The sequence below is a fragment of the Pleurodeles waltl genome, chromosome 2_2 (assembly GCF_031143425.1).
Source record: "Pleurodeles waltl isolate 20211129_DDA chromosome 2_2, aPleWal1.hap1.20221129, whole genome shotgun sequence".
Lineage (NCBI taxonomy): Eukaryota > Metazoa > Chordata > Amphibia > Caudata > Salamandridae > Pleurodeles > Pleurodeles waltl.
The window spans coordinates 891461595-891481498 of NC_090439.1; the positions used below are offsets into that span (position 1 = coordinate 891461595).

General features: G+C 43.8%; 1 protein-coding gene across 8 annotated transcripts in view; it reads right to left on the reverse strand.

Annotated features, from left to right (window-relative positions):
* The window catches only part of UBR5 (ubiquitin protein ligase E3 component n-recognin 5), a 1605594-nt gene extending 1587066 nt beyond the window's left edge, over positions 1–18528 (reverse strand). For 3 of the 8 annotated variants that reach the window (XM_069220579.1, XM_069220580.1, XM_069220578.1), the window contains exon 1: positions 18263–18528. In XM_069220579.1, the coding sequence (XP_069076680.1) occupies positions 18263–18324 (62 nt within the window). In that variant the 5' untranslated portion in view covers positions 18325–18528. The remainder of the gene's footprint in view (positions 1–18262) is intronic. The other 5 variants (XM_069220584.1, XM_069220583.1, XM_069220582.1 and 2 more) reach the window with 4 other exon arrangements.
* Between the last annotated feature and the right edge of the window lie 1376 nt (positions 18529–19904).

Genomic DNA, 19904 nt, shown 5'->3' on the forward strand with positions numbered 1-19904 from the left:
TATCATATTTCCCAGGAGTTCTGTTTGTGCTTCAAGGCTGTACTTCATATTATGGTGTCTGACGTCCCTGGGGTTACATCCGGGCCCTTTTGGTTAGGCGTGAGTGACAAATCTGATTCATGTTCCGAGTCTGATTGATTTACGTCATTATGCGTTTGCTTAGGTGAGCTCTGTTCATAACAGCCGAGGGACGCAGCTACCTCCACTGCTTTTTGACGGTCGTTTAAAATCTCCAGAGGGGATGGACTAGTGCGTCTTGTAGTGTTTCTGCTGTTAGTTTTTCCTTTAAGGTTTAGTTGGCGTTTTTCAAGGTTAATTCGTTTCTCGTTGGGATGTTGCTTGTCCATCCAGTTCCAAACCTCCTCCGCCGAGTTAAAAAAAAAACTGTGTGCCTCTTGTGGTTATTATTCTGAGTTTGGCCGGGAATCGCATCCCGTATTGGATCCCTAAATTTCTGAGTCTCTGTTTAGCCTCTCTGAAAGAAGCCCTCTGCCTTAACACTTCTCGCGAAAAGTCGGGGAAGATCCGAATCACTTGGTTGTCCAATAAGCAGTCTCCCTTTTTCCTACTTTGGGTGAGTAAATGGTCTCTGTCTTTATAGTGCAATAGTTTGGCCACCACCAGTTTAGCAGGAGCGCCCGGCGGAGGAGGACGTGCTGGGACTCTATGTGCTCTTTCCACTGCAAAAAATTGGGACAGTCCCTCGTTCGCTATATTTTCCTTCAGCCATTTTTCGAGGAAGTCAACCATGTGGTTTCCTTTGATTTTCTCCGGTAGTCCCGTGATTCTGATGTTATTTCTTCTTGATCTGTTTTCTGCATCTTCCGCCCTCAGTTCCAAGTCTTTTATTCGTTTCTCCATTTGTCCTGTTTTGGAACCGCCTTGGAGCTCTGGTCCCAGTTCATTCAGCAGTTTTTCTGTCGAGGTCACTCTTTCTGCTAGGCGCCGGTGATCGTCTCTGAGTACTGTAAGGTCCGACGCGAGGGAGTCTATTTTCATCTCAAGAGCGTTTCTAGAGGCCGCGATGGCCTGTATTACATCTTGTAGAGTAGGTTCTTTTGTGGCTCTCCCCCCTCTGCCGAGGAAGATCTCCCCCATAACCTCCTGTTCTGGGGGTGCATTGTCTGCTATATCCCTAGTATTATCGGTTTCTTGCCTTCTATTTGGTTTGCCCATCTCTGGTGTAGTGCAGCGTTTTTGCTGGTGATCACTTGATAGTGTAAAGGTAGTATGGAGCCGATGATAGTGTTTACCTGTTTTTCCAAAATTTGCTGGATGGGCCCACCTGGGTCCGGCGCCTGGGGGGTGGAGGCCTGTCTTTTATTGAGGCAAATGTCTTAGATTATTAAGCTGGCGAATAATCTGTGTTACTTGTCTGAATTTAGGGGTAATGCGAGTGGTCGGGCTGTATTTTTATTTTTACCCCGTCGTCCCTTTCTTTATTCGACCGCTAGTCGATTTATCTGTTAGAAATGTCTGATTTGGATATTGTTAGGTCGGTGTCTTCTTAGTGGCCGTTTCTCACTGTTCTGGCTTGGGGAGGCATCTCTCTGCTCCGGTTCCCCGTATCACTGGTCCGGCCGATTTCCCACCCCTTCTTAAGCAGCCTCGCAAGGTTTCTGCCTCGTTACGTCAGGCCCCTTCTCACCTTTGGTTGCTTTCTCGCTATTCGGGTCTCCAGCTTACAGCGCCCCGGGCCATCTCCCCCTGGTGAGCCTATCACGGTTTACTGTGTCGGATTGCTGCGCTCTCGATCCCCTCTTGGTGCCAGGCCTCCTCACCTCCTCTTATAAACGACACCGCTGTGCTGGGCCATCTCCTCCAGTGTTGTCCATCGGTCGATTTCTTCCTTCTTTCTACTCGTTCTGGCTCAGTATGGTTCGGTCTAGGTCTCCGTGTTTCTCTCAGTCAGCCGAGGTGCTGCCCTAGGGTGTCTTCCCGGCCGCCCAGGTTTCGGAGTGCATGCCCGCCGCCATCTTGTCCCCGTGAGTTTTTTTCCGATTTGCATCTAGCCCATTCGTATCGGAGCCCAATCGGCAGTTTCTGGGGGTCAGAAGCCGATCATCGGTAGTCCGGGGGGTCACCTCGCACTCCGTTCCTTCTGTGCGGAATCTGGAGCCGAATTGATTATTATAGCCCCGGAGGCGAGGAGAGAAAGGCGGGAGCCTCAAAAAGAAGCTGTTACCGCCATGGCGCCAAGCCACGCCCCCCCAAGTATACACCAATTCTTATAGCGAAATGGGCAGAGTGAAAAATGGTTATCAAGGAAACGTATGTATTTCTGAAATGTGCACAAGATATTGCGTTTAGGAGCAGTGGTTAATTCTAAATTTGTGGGTGCCCATACCAGTGAATGATTTGGAGTGTATTTTTCAAAATATCATCTTTCTTATTCACTGGCTTAAATTTGAAAGGCACAAATGCGGCGAAATCGAATTTGTAATAACAAATGCTCTACTATCCTATGCTCCCATAAGTCTCCTGATAAAAAAAGGTACCTCATTTGTCTGAGTAAACCTAGTGCCTGCGACAGGAAATGTCCCAAAACGAACATGGAGGAAGCACATTTTTCCGATGAAAACGTACCTTCTTTGTCCGATATAGGTAGCTCTAGATTTTGGACCTTAGCTCAGCTGGCATTCTGGGAAACCATGCCAACCCGGACATTTTTAAAGACTAGTCACCAAGGGTAAACCACGGTGGGCTGACTTTAGCAGCTCTCACCACATTATTTTACCCAGAATCCCTTGCAAACCTCAAACAATGACTAAAAAACACATTTTCCTCACATTTCTATGATAGAAGGTTCTGGAATCTGCAAGGAGCCACGAACTTCCTTCCACCTGGCATTCCCCAAGTCACCCAATAAAAAATAAATAAATAAAAAAAAAGACACCACACTTTTGTACCCAAAATGACCCTCTTTTTCTGATTTGGGTGCCTCTAGATTTTGGGCCTTAGCTCAGCTGGCGCCTAGGGAAACCGAGCCAACCTGTACATTTTTGAAAAACAGACACCTAGAGGAATCTAGGATGGTGTGACTTGCGTGGGTCCCATTAAGGTTTTTCCCCACAATGCCCTGCAAACCTCAAACTTTGCCTGAAATCATGCATTTTCCTTACATTTCTGTGATGAAAAATTCCAGAATCCGCAGGAATCCACAAAATCCCTACTACCCAGCTTTGCCCCAACTGTGCTGCTAAAACTGCTGCCCTAGTTGTATGGCTGGGCCTAGTGCTGAGACAGGATCTGATCAAACCAAGTCACACTGCATCACTCTCAGAACCCTCCATTAGAAAGGACTACTATACTTTCAAATTAAGTTTAAAAAGTAGTCATAAAACAGGAGTCTACACCGAAAATTAGCACCGATGAAAGTAGTACCTCATTATGAGAAGAAAGCCATATGAGGTTCTATATTTTTGGTCCAAGCAGCAAAACTCCATGGCAAGGAAAATACAAAGTATACAGAAGTACATGAAATTAAGAAGAGCAGTGAAAAAATGTCAATTTCAGAGATAATCCCTGGACTCTTGGTCCTGGCCAACAGTTTAGCTACAGCCTACGTTCAGCAAACACCTAGCCCATAATAACCAACATCTGCAGCTAGTTACCAAGCAAGGACACAATTACCTCATCTGGATCAGAGGAATCCCGCCTTCATAAATGGGATACAATCAAATATAAAACGTACAACTCAATAACAATTTAACCGACATACAATGCCTGAAGAGGCTATGTTAGACCCTGCTAGCCAACGTAGGACTCGAACATAGTCCTTTGTTAAGGAGACAGACAGATTTTTTTTTCTGACCAATTCTTGGCATTTTATAGATGAGAACCAATAACCACCATATTAAGGAAGCCTGTAACCCAGTTCTTCCTGTCAGACACCGGTCCCTCGTTTCACTAATTATGCCCCAAAACTCCATTATATCTCAGTCAGCGACCATCTGCTAGAGCAAGCATACACACTTAAACTCCAACTATGAATAAATCTTGTACATAATAACGGGACACAAAGGCGTAATCACAGATGCCAGCACACTACAATCTATAAACTGCTCATCTCCCATGCCCATTCATCCACCACACCGCTAAGCGCTCACACACAATATAAAAATACATCCCACAGAGGCTCAAAAACAAATACAACACACTTCCAACCTTATACACCCAGCATGATGTATAGTGCAACCTACATGTGTAGTTTGAGCGCCCTACATCAAAGTAGTAAGCTCAATATAAAGGCCACAGTAAAATGCCACTGCAATTACCCCCGTGGTCATATCAGCCATGAGCTTCAATTCCAAAGTCTATAGCAATAACATGTTCCCAGCTGAGTTTAAGCGTGGGAAGCAGAGATCTCATAATGGTATGCACAAAGCACAGGCATCATGCAAACTGGAATAGTACTAAAAGTCAAGCGAGCATACAATTCGGAGCTTCATTAGCACAATTTAGCTTCAGAAATGCAAACTTGGTTCCGCAGACATGTGCAACATTGTTCTAAGCTCCTAAAACCACATATGCTATGAAAACCATAACCCACTCTCCAAACTTGTAAGGAAATGACTCCTTGGCATGGTTACCCCCTTACTTTTTGCCTTTGCCTTTGCTGATGCTATGTTTTGAATTGAAAGTGTGCTGAGGCCTGCTAACCAGGCCCCAGCACCAGTGTTCTTTACCTAAACCTGTACTTTTGTTCACACAATTGGCACACCCTGGCATCCAGGTAAGTCCCTTGTAACTGGTACCAAGGGCCCTGATGCCAGGGAAGGTCTCTAAAGGCTGCAGCATATCTTATGCCACCCTGGGGACCCCTCTCTCCGCACAGACACACTGCTTGCAAGCTTGTGTGTGCTGGTGAGGACAAAACGAGTAAGTCGACACGGCACTCCCCTCAGGGTGCCATGCCAACCTCACACTGCCTATGCAGTATAGATAAGTCACCCCTCTAGCAAGCCTTACAGCCCTAAGGCAGGGTGCACTATACCATAGGTGAGGGCACCAGTGCATGAGCACTGTGCCCCTACAGTGTCTAAGCCAAACCTTAGACATTGTAAGAGCAGGGTAGCCATAAGAGTATATGGTCTGGGAGTCTGTCAAACACGAACTCCACAGCACCATAATGGCTACACTGAAAACTGGGAAGTTTGGTATCAAACTTCTCAGCACAATAAATGCACACTGATGCCAGTGTACATTTTATTGTAAAACACACACCAGAGGGCACCTTAGAGGTGCCCCCTGAAACCTTAACCAACTACCCGTGTAGGCTGACTGGTTTTAGCAGCCTGCCACACTCGAGACATGCTGCTGGCCACATGGGGAGAGTGCCTTTGTCACTCTGTGGCTAGTAACAAAGCCTGCACTGGGTGGAGATGCTATCACCTCCCCCAGGCAGGAGCTGTAATACCTGGCGGTGAGCCTCAAAGGCTCACCCCCTTTGTTCCAGCACCACAGGGCATTCCAGCTAGTGGAGTTGCCCGCCCCCTCCGGCCACGGCCCCACTTTTGGCGGCAAGGCCGGAGGAGATAATGAGAAAAACCAAGGAGGAGTCACTGACCAGTCAGGACAGCCCCTAAGGCAACCTGAGCTGAAGTGACTCTGACTTTTAGGAATCATTGGCTACTGCCCTCCCTGACCTAAACACACCCCTAAATTCTGTATTTAGGGTCTCCCCTGAACCTAGGCACTCAGATTCCTGCAACTTAAGAAGAAGAGGACTGCTGAGCTGAAAAACCCTGCAGAGAAGACGGAGACGCCAACTGCTTTGGCCCCAGCCCTAGCGGCCTGTCTCCCCCTTTGGAAGAAAACAGCTCCAGCGACGCTTTCCCCAGGACCAGCGACCTCTGAATCCTCAGAGGACAGCCCTGCTCTAAAAAGACCAAGAAACTCCAGAGAACAGCGGCCCTGTTTAACAAAGACTGCAACTTTGTTTCCAGAGGAGCAGCTTTAAAGACCCCTGCAATCCCCGCCAGAAGCGTGAGACTTGCAACACTGCACCCGGCGACTCCGACTCGACTGGTGAAGAAACAACGCTACAGGGAGGACCCCCCGGCGACTCCAAGACTGTGAGTAACCAAAGTTGCCCCCCCTGATACCCCACAGCGACGCCTGCAGAGGGAATCCCGAGGCTCCCCCTGACCGCGACTGTGAGTCCCAAATCCCGACGCCTGGAAAAGACCCTGCACCCGCAGCCCCCAGGACCTGAAGGATCGGAACTCCAGTGCAGGAGTGACCCCCAGGAGGCCCTCTCCCTTGCCCAGGTGGTGGCTACCCTGAGGGACCCCCCCCCCCGCATCGCTGAAGAGACCCCTTGGTCTCCCATTGAAACCGATTGAAAACCCGACGCGTGTTTGCACACTGCACCCGGCCGCCCCGCGCTGCTGAGGGTGTACTTTCTGTGCTGACTTGTGTCCTCCCTCCCTCCCCCCGGTGCCCTACAAAACCCCCCTGGTCTGCCCTCCGAAGACGCAGGTACTTACCTGCTGGCAGACTGGAAACGGGGCACCCCTTCTCCATTGAAGCCTATGTGTTTTGGGCACCACTTTGAACTCTGCACCTGACCGGCCCTGAGCTGCTGGTGTGGTGACTTTGGGGTTGCTCTGAACCCCCAACGGTGGGCTACCTTGGACCCCAATTTGAACCCCGTAGGTGGTTTACTTACCTGCAAGAACTAACAATAACTTACCTCCCCTAGGAACTGTGAAAATTGCACTGTGTCCACTTTTGAAATAGCTATATGTGTCTTAGGTAAAAAGTATATATGCTCTTGTGATTATTCAAAGTTCCTAAAGTACTTTCCTGCAATACCTTTCAAAGGAGATATTACATTTAGAATTTGAACCTGTGGTTCTTAAAATAAACTAAGAAAAGATATTTTTCTATACAAAAACCTATTGGCCTGGAATTGTCTTTGAGCGTGTGTTCCTCATTTATTGCCTGTGTGTATGTACAACAAATGCTTAACACTACTCTTTTGATAAGCCTGCTGCTCGACCACACTACCACAAAATAGAGCATTAGTATTATCTCTTTTTGCCACTATCTTACCTCTAAGGGGAACCCTTGGACTCTGTGCATACTATTCCTTACTTTGAAATAGTGCATACAGAGCCAACTTCCTACAAAACTGATTAGTAATGATCACACCTATGTGACAGATGCTATCTTGTGAATCACCTTGAAGTGCACTGACTTGCACTAGACACAGGCCTTGGGGGTCATGGCCCAACCCCAGGCATCAAAGACAGACCAGGTGGGGATCAGACACAGATGTCCACCTGTGACGTTCCTCCCAAGGTGTAAACCTTGTCGTTTTGCAGCAGACATGTCCCTACCACTCTGGAAGCTATTGCTCAATAAGCAAGCCGATTCAAAGCGCCATGGCCGCCATGAGCATGAATGCGAAGGAGAGACACAAAAAGAAAAAGAAGTTTGCTCACAGTCAAACATCTCAGCAAAAGTGCCATGATCCATGCAACGTGGGTCAATGAACGTAAAAGCAATGAAAGTATTTTTGAAAAGCAAGTCCACAAACAACTAATAGTGATGGGCATGTGGTGAGAGTGGTTAAAAGGCCACAGATAGATTACAACGTGACCTAACATTCAACAAAATGGTTGAAAAAGTTAGTTTAAAAAAAAAAAAAAAAAAAAAAGCATTTGCAACGCAATAGGTGTCGCATTTTCCTGAGTTAGAGTAATTGGCATTGTAAATTCACACCTGGACTTTTCTTGCCACGTAAATTGGTCAACCCTGTCTCATAATTTTGTCTTTTCCTGCCATTTTCTGGTGGTCAGTAGCGGCTACTGGCATCAGAAATCACAAGCCCTTGAGGAGAGACAAGATGATTGCACTACCTCGAGTTGTGGAAACGTCCCAACAGAAATGCGAAAATAAGGTGGAAAAGTATTTTCTTTTTATTTTAACAGAAAGAAAAGTCTTGCAAGCATTCTTGCCTCGCATTGCAATGAGCAGAGCAGCCTGAGAAGACTTATGGACCCAAATAAAAGAGATAAGCAATGCCCTGTGTGCAATGTTGTGAGTGCTGGAAGGGAGAGGCCCTGAAAGAGAGACTTCGAAATATGATGCGAGGTAAGCAAGTTTCACACTATTGCTTCTAGGTTTAGCTGCATTCTACCGGAAAGGGCATATTGTGGATTTTGTGGGCAGTGAGCTAAACAACTGGGTGTTTCTTTTGTAAAATAAGCTTATTTTAGGAGCAGAGGTAAACGAGGACAGCACTGGAATAAAGCCAAAACAAATGTCAGCAACATGGGAGGAACGGAAAGCTGCAATAAAACGCAGGCAGCTACCAGCCTAAAACACCCACAGTGAAAGGGGAGCACCAAAGAAATGATACAAATAGTCCGTCACAGCAACAGATAAATAAACCAAAGTGGAATAATATAGTAGTTGGTCACTGCTCTGAAACAAGAAGTGGGAGAACTGACCACTAGTGAGCAAGAATTTTTAAAGGACACTGCAACCAACAAATGAAATCTCTAAGCCATAAGTAGGGTACTAAAAGTACACACGAGGTGGAACGCTTGACCTTAAAATGACCATGGTGTCTCTCCAGATCTGCGCTGTTGACACTGCAAGAAAGGAAATGATGTCAGCATGTCAGAGTGACATTTATATGGCCACAACAAAGTCCCTCCCAACATGGGCAACACTAACACTGAGTCGACAGACACCACCTACCGACACAGAGGCATTGCTCAAGATTTTCAGGATCCAGCCCGACACCCGGGGGAAGCCTCCATTAGAAATCAATATATTAACACCATGCAGCTATTCATCAACACCCAATATCAAGTATCCACACAGTTGCGAGTCCACCACTTTATGCTTCAACAGATACAGTGCATAATAATCTGGGACTATCTAACTGTGTGTGTTCTTTGTCGATTACAGGAATATGAGATTGTCCAAAATTTGCTAGCTAGAGCGTTGTGGAAGCCAACCAATGGTAAGTAATGGGCAGGCTCCAAGCCTGCTTCAAGCTTTTTGTTTTGTTAATAATAGATTTTACTGACAGTGCATGCACGCTGTTCAGACAAAACCTAAAAAGTAAAGGCATAATAATGCGCTAGTAAAAATAACTGTGGTAAGTGTCAAAAAAGCCTATTGTATTTAAATTTAAAAAAAACACACATGCAACCATGGAAAATATAAACATCCTTGAAATTTGCTCTTAATGAAAAGGTGGAATATAGATGAGGAAAGTTGATGTGTGGGAAAAACACACCATGGAGGAAAACCACATGGCTAGATTAGTGCAAAATTGACTAAGGAAGCGAGTAACCACCTGAAGGGGACTGCTCGCGGCCCTAGAGTAAAACTTTCCCTGCTGCCAGAGACTGAGAGAAAAATTCACTTACAGGAATATTTGTAAATGATACTAAATAACTGATCCTGGTGAACCTGCCAAGGTAAATTAGCAAGTTCAACAGAAATGCTGGACATAGTTGAGACCTCTGGAGCTGTTGGATTTCATGCAAACCCACAGCTTCGGCTGAGGTCATAGTGACAATATGCAGGTTAGGTAAAGCAATTTGCACAATTTCCTCAGAGGGGTTGAGATCCAGTTTCCTTACAGCAGGTTCAAAGATAAAAAGAGTTGGTATGATGTAGGCTAGCTGACCATGGTTGTTATAGAGGACCACTGTGGCAAAGAAGAAACCTCATTGCTTGGGTCAATCACTGGCCTCCTCATATGGAAAACATACATCTCTACTAAAACATCATGCAAGAGGGAGGTTTGATGGCAAATATAAGCCTAAAATATGCAAACATGGTGGTCTCTATATTCAAAGTAAGTGATAGAGGGCACAGGGATTTTTCACATTGTAAGACTAGAATCAATTACATCCACCGGCATGACAAGCTACTCATCTCATAGAAAACCTGGGACGTCATGAATTTGGGAAAGTCCACGCTGGTGGCTAAGTGGAACACCGGCCAAAACAATGGACCTGTTCTCTACAATACAGCTGAATTTCCCCAATTGTGCCCCACAACAGGCCTCTTTAAAGTCTAAAGGTCTTCCATCTACAGGGTTTAATTTACTCTGGTTGAATATATATCCCAAAAGAAGCAAAGACAAAGATCTACAATTGGCTGGCCCAGATGGAGGCCTGAAACAGGGAAAACAAAATGTATATGACAGCTCTGGGTGTGGACCTAAAATAAGACAATGTTAGACTGGGCTTAGTAATATTTCTACAGGCATCACACATCAAGGGCCCGGAGAGACAGGAGGGACTCTACAAGATGACTGGCATCATTTAATTCTCTTGTTGCCACACCTGTTTTGTTTGCCGCGACTGGTTGGTGGTTAAATGTATTTTACAATAATGGTTGTATAATACATTTCAACTGTCACAACACACAACAAATGTGAGCCCATTCATGAAAAGAAAGGCTGTCAATTCTCAATTTAGCCAGCAAAAGACTCATGTTTGAGTCCTCGGTGTGATGTGAACTCAATGCACAAATTCTGTGGTCTAAGTACTTAGTTCCATTATCAAAATGGATTACAAGGTGCGGGGTAAAATTTACATTGTTGTATGTTAGAAATAATGCACTGACACCCACAAAACAAGCCCATTGTCGTGGGGTTATTTTATAAAGCTTTTATGGGCACGTGATTTTAGGCATAGGCCTGCAGCGTGTGCCCTTTAGCCTAATAATTTATTTTCTGAGCAGAAGCTTTATTATGCAGTGATGTTTTATTTCTTTTATCTCACGCACTCCTAACCTAAGAACCATGTTCGTTCTTCTTAGTCTGACATTCTCGTTCTGTACTCTGCTCAGGGCTGTACCTGGTACTGTTGTCAGTACAAAGTGGACCACCACAATCTTAGCCACTTCATGAGAAACAAACGTGTTCTTACGTTGGGGCAGGTTTCTCAGAACACCAGCTGTTTAATTATCAAAAAACATCCCTCTGCCCCCTATCAGTTAGAGGTAGAGTTGCAGCCACAAAACTCATCACTGCATTGTGTTGCAGCTGTCTGCTGAGACTTGATGCCTTTTCCACCTACACGGGAGAGAACTCTCAATAGATCAACGGCCCTCTTTGCTACCACCATATTCAGGTACGGGGGAATGGTGTCTTCCTAGGGATCCTGAAGGGCGGATTAGGACTAACACTGCTATGCTCTAATAGTACCTTAGTGGTGTAGGCAGGAATTCCAACACTCAGCATTCTGATAGAATGCTGAGACTTTTCTTATGTTTAACTTTCTTTGTCACCATATTGTTAGTATTGGGTTTTATCATCATGATCAATGTGGTGCCTGACATTTTATCTAGAACGTAGTTGATTCAATAAAGTATGCTGAACCAATTCCTGCTTCTATTTGTCGTTGCATATGCGAGACAAAATGTAACAGAGAAATCAAAATGCCATGTGCACGGCAGCCACAAATCATCACCACTTTCAGGTGCTGGTGAGGTACTGCTAGATGGCCAGAAGGGTTAGGCCGACCATTGTCACATGGTGTAGAATTGGACTTAACTCCCTACAGCCTAGTGGTGCTGCTGCCCAAATACAGGAGTCTAATTTAGTATAATGAGAGACAACATAGCTACGTTTGTCGTTTTTACAAAATGAAAATATGATTTGATGGCGTCAACTAGCATTGATGCAGTTAAAAAGATTCCTCTTATACATCACATGTAGCCAGCTGATAGGGCAGGGCAGACTGATGTTCTGATTTTTATTTAAAACTGTACTGAATCTGAAGCTTCAAGTATGATTTGTTCAGGACATGGTGAAGAACGAACCACATCTGAAATATTGATGCTAATCATGATTGGAGAAATTTATGGGGAATTCCAGGTGGGGTTGGTACCAGTGACAAACAGAGCCCACTGGTAGCGAAGTACAGTAAAACAGTGTGCTCTTAACACATTTTCCATCATTGTGCAATATGCTTTCAAAGTGAAAGGGAATGTAAAAGACTAAATGGCATTGAAATCTATAGTCAAACCACGGAGTGTGCTGGGGACCAAACTCATCTCAACGAGGGTCAGTCCTTTTTTGAAGAGGGAGTGGTTGCAGTGTTGGCGGAGCCAGGATGAGCAAGAAAATACCAATTCTAGAGGCTTGCTTTCAGCTTTTTTTAAGCTATCTGCTTTGTTTGAGAATTTAGGTCTGGGTGCAGTCCACACTAGAGCTGTGCTCCTATCATCTAGAAGAACCTGTTGTAAAGTACTTTTTGAGGATGAATTTGATACCAATGATCAGGTCTGCATTACTGGATGGACCACATAATTCATAGTGTAGTTCGATAAAGAGTTTTATATTTTATTGTCAGGTCAACGGGGGGAGGAGAAACAATGTAAAGCTTTGAAACAGGGAAATGTACTTCGATTTCTTATGGTTAAAGAGTCTAGATGCCTGTTTTTGTAATGTAATTTCCTAATCTTTATTTTGGGCTCCTGTATAGATTTTACAGTAATTTAGGTTCAAATTTACCAACACATGGACTAATCTGATGCAATGTGCTTACTAGAGCAGCAGGAGGATCTTTTCAGCAGCAAGAGATGAAAGTTGGTGTGTTTATCAGTTAGGGTCTGCTGGCCAATGTATAGGCTGGGACATTAAATAATGAAGACATGCAACATAAAGTGGGTCGGGGAGACGCGCAAGGGCATGAAAGCAGTTGAGGAAGACATGAGTGAGCGCAACAGAGAGGTAGGGAAAACCATGTGCAACAGTGAGCAACACGGATTGCAAGGGAAGAGAAGTACACAAGGAAAGCATCAGCAAAACACAAGCAGCTCAGTGGGGTGCTTAAAATAAGTGCTTGAAAAGCAGGAAGTACAAGCACAGAAGCCAACCTATCAAAACAGATGTTAAAGAGGCTATGCTCCACAGGGTGAAAAAACACAAGATTGGCATACTGGTGACACAAATAAGAAGCCAGCAAATGAGTGACGGGAAAGCCAACCAATGGTAAGCAATGGGCAGACTCCAACCTTCTGCATGTTCTTGTTAAGCCCACAATATGTATTTTGCAAGCAGACAGCTGTGCTGTCTGTTGGCTCAACTTTAACACTGCCATTATCCTAGGTGCGACCATAAACTATAGAGTTCACCATTATTACCTATTCACATACCCCTAACACTGACTTGAGATTTTTTTTTTTATGTTATGATCAACTTATATACGTATCCTCAATTGAACTTGTAAATACAGACAAGCTCCTGGCACAGGTTAGCGAACAAGACATTCTTGGATTTGTTATTTAAAAAAAAAAAAAAGTGTATGTATATATATATATATATATATATATATATATATATATATACACACACATACACACACACACACACACACACACACACACACACACACACACACACACACACACACACTTTCAAAGCTGCTATATAACAGCTTCCGTTTGAACTCATACCTATTTCAAACAGCAGTAGATTTAAGGCAGTAAATGTGATGCCCAGAGGGGCAGAAAGCATTACATAAAAAAGGTAATAGCGGTCAGTTCATGTGACCTCAAAAGTGTGATAGCATAAGGAAAAAACATATCACCTTTAATGAAACAACGTATCTCTACTCCAATGTCTATCTTTGGCCCAAATACAATAGATCATAACATATCACTCAAAGAAACAGACAAACTGAAATCACAGATGGAGCCCTGTATTAAATCCATTTATTCCTTGACATTCAAAGTTAACAAATCACAGTAGGTTCTATGGAGTCCACCACCAAGGACATCTCGTTACATTGCCTCACTGCCACTATTTATCATAAGTTATATGGGCCAACTGACTCTACTTATGAAACACCAATTTCAGCCTGTTCCTGGGTGATATTTAGGTCACTACCCCAACATTTAAAAAGTAAGTATGGAAGCAATTTACAACAACATCTGATAGTTTGCTTACATGATACCAAACTTGAAATTCTGTTTAGTGGAACAATTATCAAAATTCTTGTGATTCAGGTGACCTAACCATGGAGTACACCTTCGATCATCCCCCAGTGTGTAAGAAACCTCAAAGTAACCTTTTATTCAGATCTCTTATCTACTACACCAAAGCTGATGTACAGGAATACAATTTCCAAATGTCCGGCAAAATCTCATCAATCTGTCAACAAGAAAACCAAGTGAAGTTCACCAGATTATGGATAAGCAGGGATGTGGAATTCTGGTCAAGTGCAACAAGTTTTCATGTTTATTCTGTCCTTGGGACAAGTAGGCCCAACCCCATGCAGCACAAACACTTTGGCTGCCAGTTTACCTCAACTGCAGACAGTCCCTTCTCTGTAATGTGTGTGTCCATATGTTAATGGTGTTTGAACTTGTATTTATGATTCATTAATAAAAAGCCTTTATTATTAGAGTGAGTGGTGTAAATAAACATTTTAAGGTTACACTGCACTACTGACAGTGGTTCCAGCAATATATATATTTTTTTAAATGTACACTCATTTGTAAAGTTAAACAATTTGAGGATTAGGATAATGTTCCCAGAATGCTCTCTGATTAGATGCAAATGTCTGCAGAAGCTTGTAAGCAAGAGGGATGATTATTTGCTTTCAAAATAACATGTTCAGAAAATAAAAATGTAAGTAGGAAAAAGTATTTCTCTGAAGCACCATTCAGCAAGATGTGCTGATGCATACTAATATTTCCAAAAATATTCCTAATGGAAAATCAGTGTAGCCATTTTCAACAAGATTATGGTGAGCATGAAACTAAACAAGCAATGGTAAAAACAACTGACCCGACTTTTGTTGTGGGTCTTTTGGTTTTGTCAATGCATGCCTTGTTTTGACATGGCTTTTGCAACACTTTATTGCTGTGGATGCTTCCAGGCCCTGACCACTGTAACAAACACTGGAAAAAAAAAAACCGTTTTGGGGTCTCAAAATGCACACATTGCCACTGGTGGTGTAACAAAGGCCCCACCGCCCCTGCGCTCAGCACAGCACCTGCCCTGAGTGAGTTTGAGGGTGGTGGGGTGTTCCAGTTTCATTACGCCACCGATTGGCACAGTAGTACCTGGCACCGAACAAAGCTGTGTGCCATTATGCCCCTTACGGAACAGCAGAAAGCAATCACTCAAAATAAAGCCAGCTGATAGATAGGGAGAGAATAGAATTTTAACAAAAACAAGCGCTCCTCCACCCCCGCCCTCCCCAGAGTCTGGAAGAACTTCTACTTCTGCCATTGTCACGAGTGAATTTCCAACCTTTCTCAGTATGGGAAAAGATCAGAGAAGAGCTAGTGAACATTCTTAAAACATGCAAGTTAATAGGTGTGCAGACTCAAAGGCATTCCAGCCCTGGAACTACTGCTTACTGCTTCCTCCAGGCCCAGTACGTAGATCTGCGGAAAGGCAGCAAAATAAGGAAATTGCTATAATAGGGATTGAAATTGCAAATATTTAAGCCCTACAATAGTATTAGCCCTGGCGTGATTACAGAGGCTTTTATCAGAGGTCTTGCACAATGATATTGCTGCCATAATTTGTCACCGCATTACATGACACCAAAGAGACATTTAATAAGCAACCTGTCCCATAGACAAGTAGATATTTTATTCAATTCTACACCCCTGGATAAGGATGAAAGCAATGAAGCTTAACAAGCTTACCTAAGAACACTGAAGCCAACAAAGCATACAAAACGTTGTAGCACTGTTCGCCCTAACGTGGATCAGATTACAGTAAATGTTCTTCAATTTCTTCAGGTTCAAGATCGAATCAAAATCAAACTACCAATCATAATGTGATTTGACACAGGAGTCAAAGATAAACACAAAAATTGTATTGTAGTACACTGTAAACATGAACCTGGGCCAAGAGTTTGAAAATAGGAAATGTCTCACCATACATGAGGATGCAAACTATACAATGTACTGAAGATATACTTTTCCAGACAGTCATATGATAGCGGACCAAAACTCTCAGAAAAAGGATTGAGTAGCACCCAAGGACTAGAATGCTGCATGCATAAAAATGAACTATGTTGCTGTAATATCCCAATGCAAAAACAACAAGGAGATGGTTGGAATGCTTGGATTAATCTCAGCCACTGGCAATCACTCTGGCTGCATCCCAATCCATTGTTTTTTTGCCCACCATGCCACCTCAGTTTGGACCCTTCTCCTCATGGGAACACTTCAGCACGAACTGCCACACCATGCCCTCCCTGAACCGGAACACAAGCAAACTAGGGCCGGTTTTGTCCTAGTTAGGGCTCTTCAGCCAGGTACAGCTTGGTTCCAGTGGCACAGTGAGCCCGAGACCCGTGTCTGGGCATAACAGCACACCTAGGGCAGCAAATGCAAAACCAACAAGGTGATGGATGGAATGCTTGAATCAATCTCAGTCACTGGCGATCACACCAGCCGCATCCCACACCATATATCACTCATCTTTAAGAGAACCAGGACAAGTCTGGCCGTCTGAGCTGCATTGATCACAGCCAAGACAGTCCAGGTCAGTGCTTCAAAAACTTTTAAGAACAACCTTTCACAACCCATCTAGCTTCAATGGCCATGAGGAAAGCAATTTATTAAATGTAACTAAAGCGTTGTGTGCCCGTGCACTACAATGCACAAACAAAACATTTTTCATTGAAATGGCCACTAAATGTGCTCAGACATCGTTTTGCCGAAAACTATATTGCACATGAATGATAATATAAGGAAATGGGATTTCAGTGAATATATATTATTTGTGCATTACAAAGAAAGGTGCCTTTTCTTGTTTGACCCTATTAAAACCTTGGTTTCAATCATATTTCAGAATAACTAAAAAAGTGCTTTTCTTTTCATACTCCCTGTACCACAAAAAGATTTACATAATTCACTTTTCCTTCTCTTTCTATAAAAGGACACCAATCCCCATGTTCAAAAAAATGAGAAGCAATTTGTAAGGAGACAGTCTGTCATCTGACCTCTGTCTCTGAAGTGCAGCAAAATGTGACAAGATAAATACAGAATTTAAAGGCATTTTTATTTATTGCTTTGATTTTCGAGGCCCATCAAAAATCGGATTGCAATTCACGGGGTCTAGACTTTATTTACTAAGTAGCCCCAAACAAAAATTCACCACCAGTTGGGAGTCTTATAACCTTAATGGCACTAAGCACAAAGTAACCCAAATGTATTGCTTATCAGACGTTTTCTTTAAACTGTGTGGATCGTGCTCGGTTATGGCTGAAAGGCAGTATAACTAGGCAATCTATTAAGCATTAAAGCAGTACATGAAAAGGGACACCCCCCAAAAAAAAAAAAAAAAAAGGATATCAACGCAATATAAATGTGCTCATATTGTACTGCAGCACTGCCGCAAAGAAGTAAAACAAATATTAAACATAATGCCTATTAATAGCACGAATGTATTAGGCAAGTTTAAAAATGATAAAAAGTAGTGCTTGCCATCCTAAAGGTAAATAACCTTCAAACTTCACGCGATATAAACTCTTGGAACAGAAGTGAATTCCTTTAGATTACGGGGCGGTCCCAAACTCGCAGACAGCTGGAGGGGGCGCACTGGCAGGTCTGGCTATGAATACAATGGCCATCGGATACACAACACGTGTGCGGGGCGCGCATTTCGTGCCGCTGTGTTTTTATGAGGGTGCAAGAGGGTCGCCCTGCCCGCTCACCACAAGTCACGGGCCGTCCTTCGAGACGGGCCCCGTAGTGATTGGCTGTAAGTCACTGTGCATGCGAGGCCTGGGGCAAGCTGAGCGGGATATCAATGTATGGGCGACCAAGAGGGGAGCGTAACGGAAAGGGCGCTTTGATCGATCACTGCGATACCCACAAAAGCAACTCGCCCTGGTGTTAGTATGTGGTCTGCGCCTGACAAAATTGTCAACTAGTTATAAAATTAAAGAACTCAGGCCAGAAAAGCAAACACGTGAAAAACAAATATAAGAATTTGTCAACACACCTCAACTCAGAATACAATGGCACGAGTCAATCTGCCAATCAGGAGGCAGACATTAGGAACGGCCATCGGAGTTTCAACGGAGAAGGCGGCAGGTAAAACCCCTTTCACGCACACGGCGGCGCCGCCAGCCGAGTACATGCTGTGCGAGCGTTGCCATGCACAAGGGCAGCCCGAGCGAGGCCGCCACGGTCAGGGAAGGCGCAAGGAATACCTGTCCTTGCCGCCTCCCTGGTGTCTATCAGTACTGAAAAGATATGCCCTGGGTGGCTGCCAGATCACAGCTCCTCCACTGCCTCTCACCTATCATTCAGCTGGTCCTCGGTCCCCGGTAACGGGTGGACCACGAAATGAATGGACGTCATCTCTCAGAGCACAACTGTCGACGGAAAAGCCCCCTGCGGATAACACGATGCCACGAGCCAACGGGAGAGTCAAGGTCTTCTGGTGCGTTAACAGTGTAAGAACGGGTGCTCTCAAACCGAAGCCGCCATCTTTCCCCCTCGGTATCCGACTCTGCTGCTGATGTTTCCCTGTCTCTCCTCCGGTAGCTCGGCCTGCCAGATGCAAACAAGGCGCTGATTGGTTTGAGCGTGGTAGAATGAAGACGCGCTACGTCACGCCGGGATTGGCCAGCAAGAGGGGAGCGTCGTGATGAAAGCGCTACGTTTTGAAGTTTACTTTTTCACTCGTGCGCCACGCGTCCGCTGAGAGAGGTATATTACGGGAGAAACCAACTAGGAACAGTTTTAAGTTTTTATTTAAAATGATTGCGAATGCTGTCTTCGGCTGATTTTTCCATTTTTTTTTTTTACTGACCTTCAAATTAAGATGGTAGCTACTTAGGTATAAAGCAAACCGGGTAGCAAAATCCTGCCTTTGGTCAGTTTCTTCAGCCATTATTAAATTATTACACTGACACAGCAGCCATAAGGAATGCGAGTTGAGTTCTCTCAATACGCTAAATGCCACACTTGTTTAAAGGGGCCAGAATATTAAATCTAACCTTTTTCACAATAGGGAAGTTTTACTGGTATTTTGTGTGTTTAGATTTTTTTCATTATTTCACTGGTCACATCTTATGTTATTGATGACACAGTTTGTGTTAGATCGCTTCCTGTGGTATCAAATATGCTAATCAATTCGCACTCCGACAAATTCTCAAAACTTTAGAGTTCTTTTGTTCAATAGTACTTTAAAGATCAATCACCATTATCATTCTAGTAGCATATTTATGTCATAAAATACTAAACATTTAAATTACAATAGATCATCCGATTACATAACATATATCAATTAAAACCCAATAGAAACAGTCCCAATTGAATCAGACTATAGCTGATTAGTAACCGTAATAAGGCCTCTCTGTGGCCTTGTGATGGACCAAGCTCCAATAGTATAACTGGACACAGGCTTGGAGATGGTTGGTAATCCTGATCTGGCCCAAAGTGTTAGTGCTTCTCTGCAAGCTGAGATCGAAAATTGTTTGAGCGATGGGATAAGCCATTTAGTAGTAAGTGCTTAGTCTAGGTGGAAAGTAGGATAAAGTGCGCTATTGACCCCTTTGCAGCCACTTTGCAATCGCAGAGCTCAGAGTTGATACAGCTGTTAGAGGATTTGTCAGTGTACGTTTTAAAGGGCAAGGTGCCTAGATGGAATTTTAGGTCTAAAGTGCGACGTGCATCAGGAATAATATATTCATGCTTCATGCCCAGGGTGTTCTTTATGTGCAAAAGATCAATCATTTGGGCATTCCTTCTATTCTATATCTACACATTCTTGCTCTGTATTTTGGGAACTTTTCATTAACTTACACTGACGTGGAGGAGGTATTAAGCAAGCAACATTAAAATAATATCACCTTTTGCTTACAGAACCAGGAGCCCACAGCATAGTTGTGATTTTTCTCATTTTCAAACAGAAGACTTCTACATTATTTGTTCAG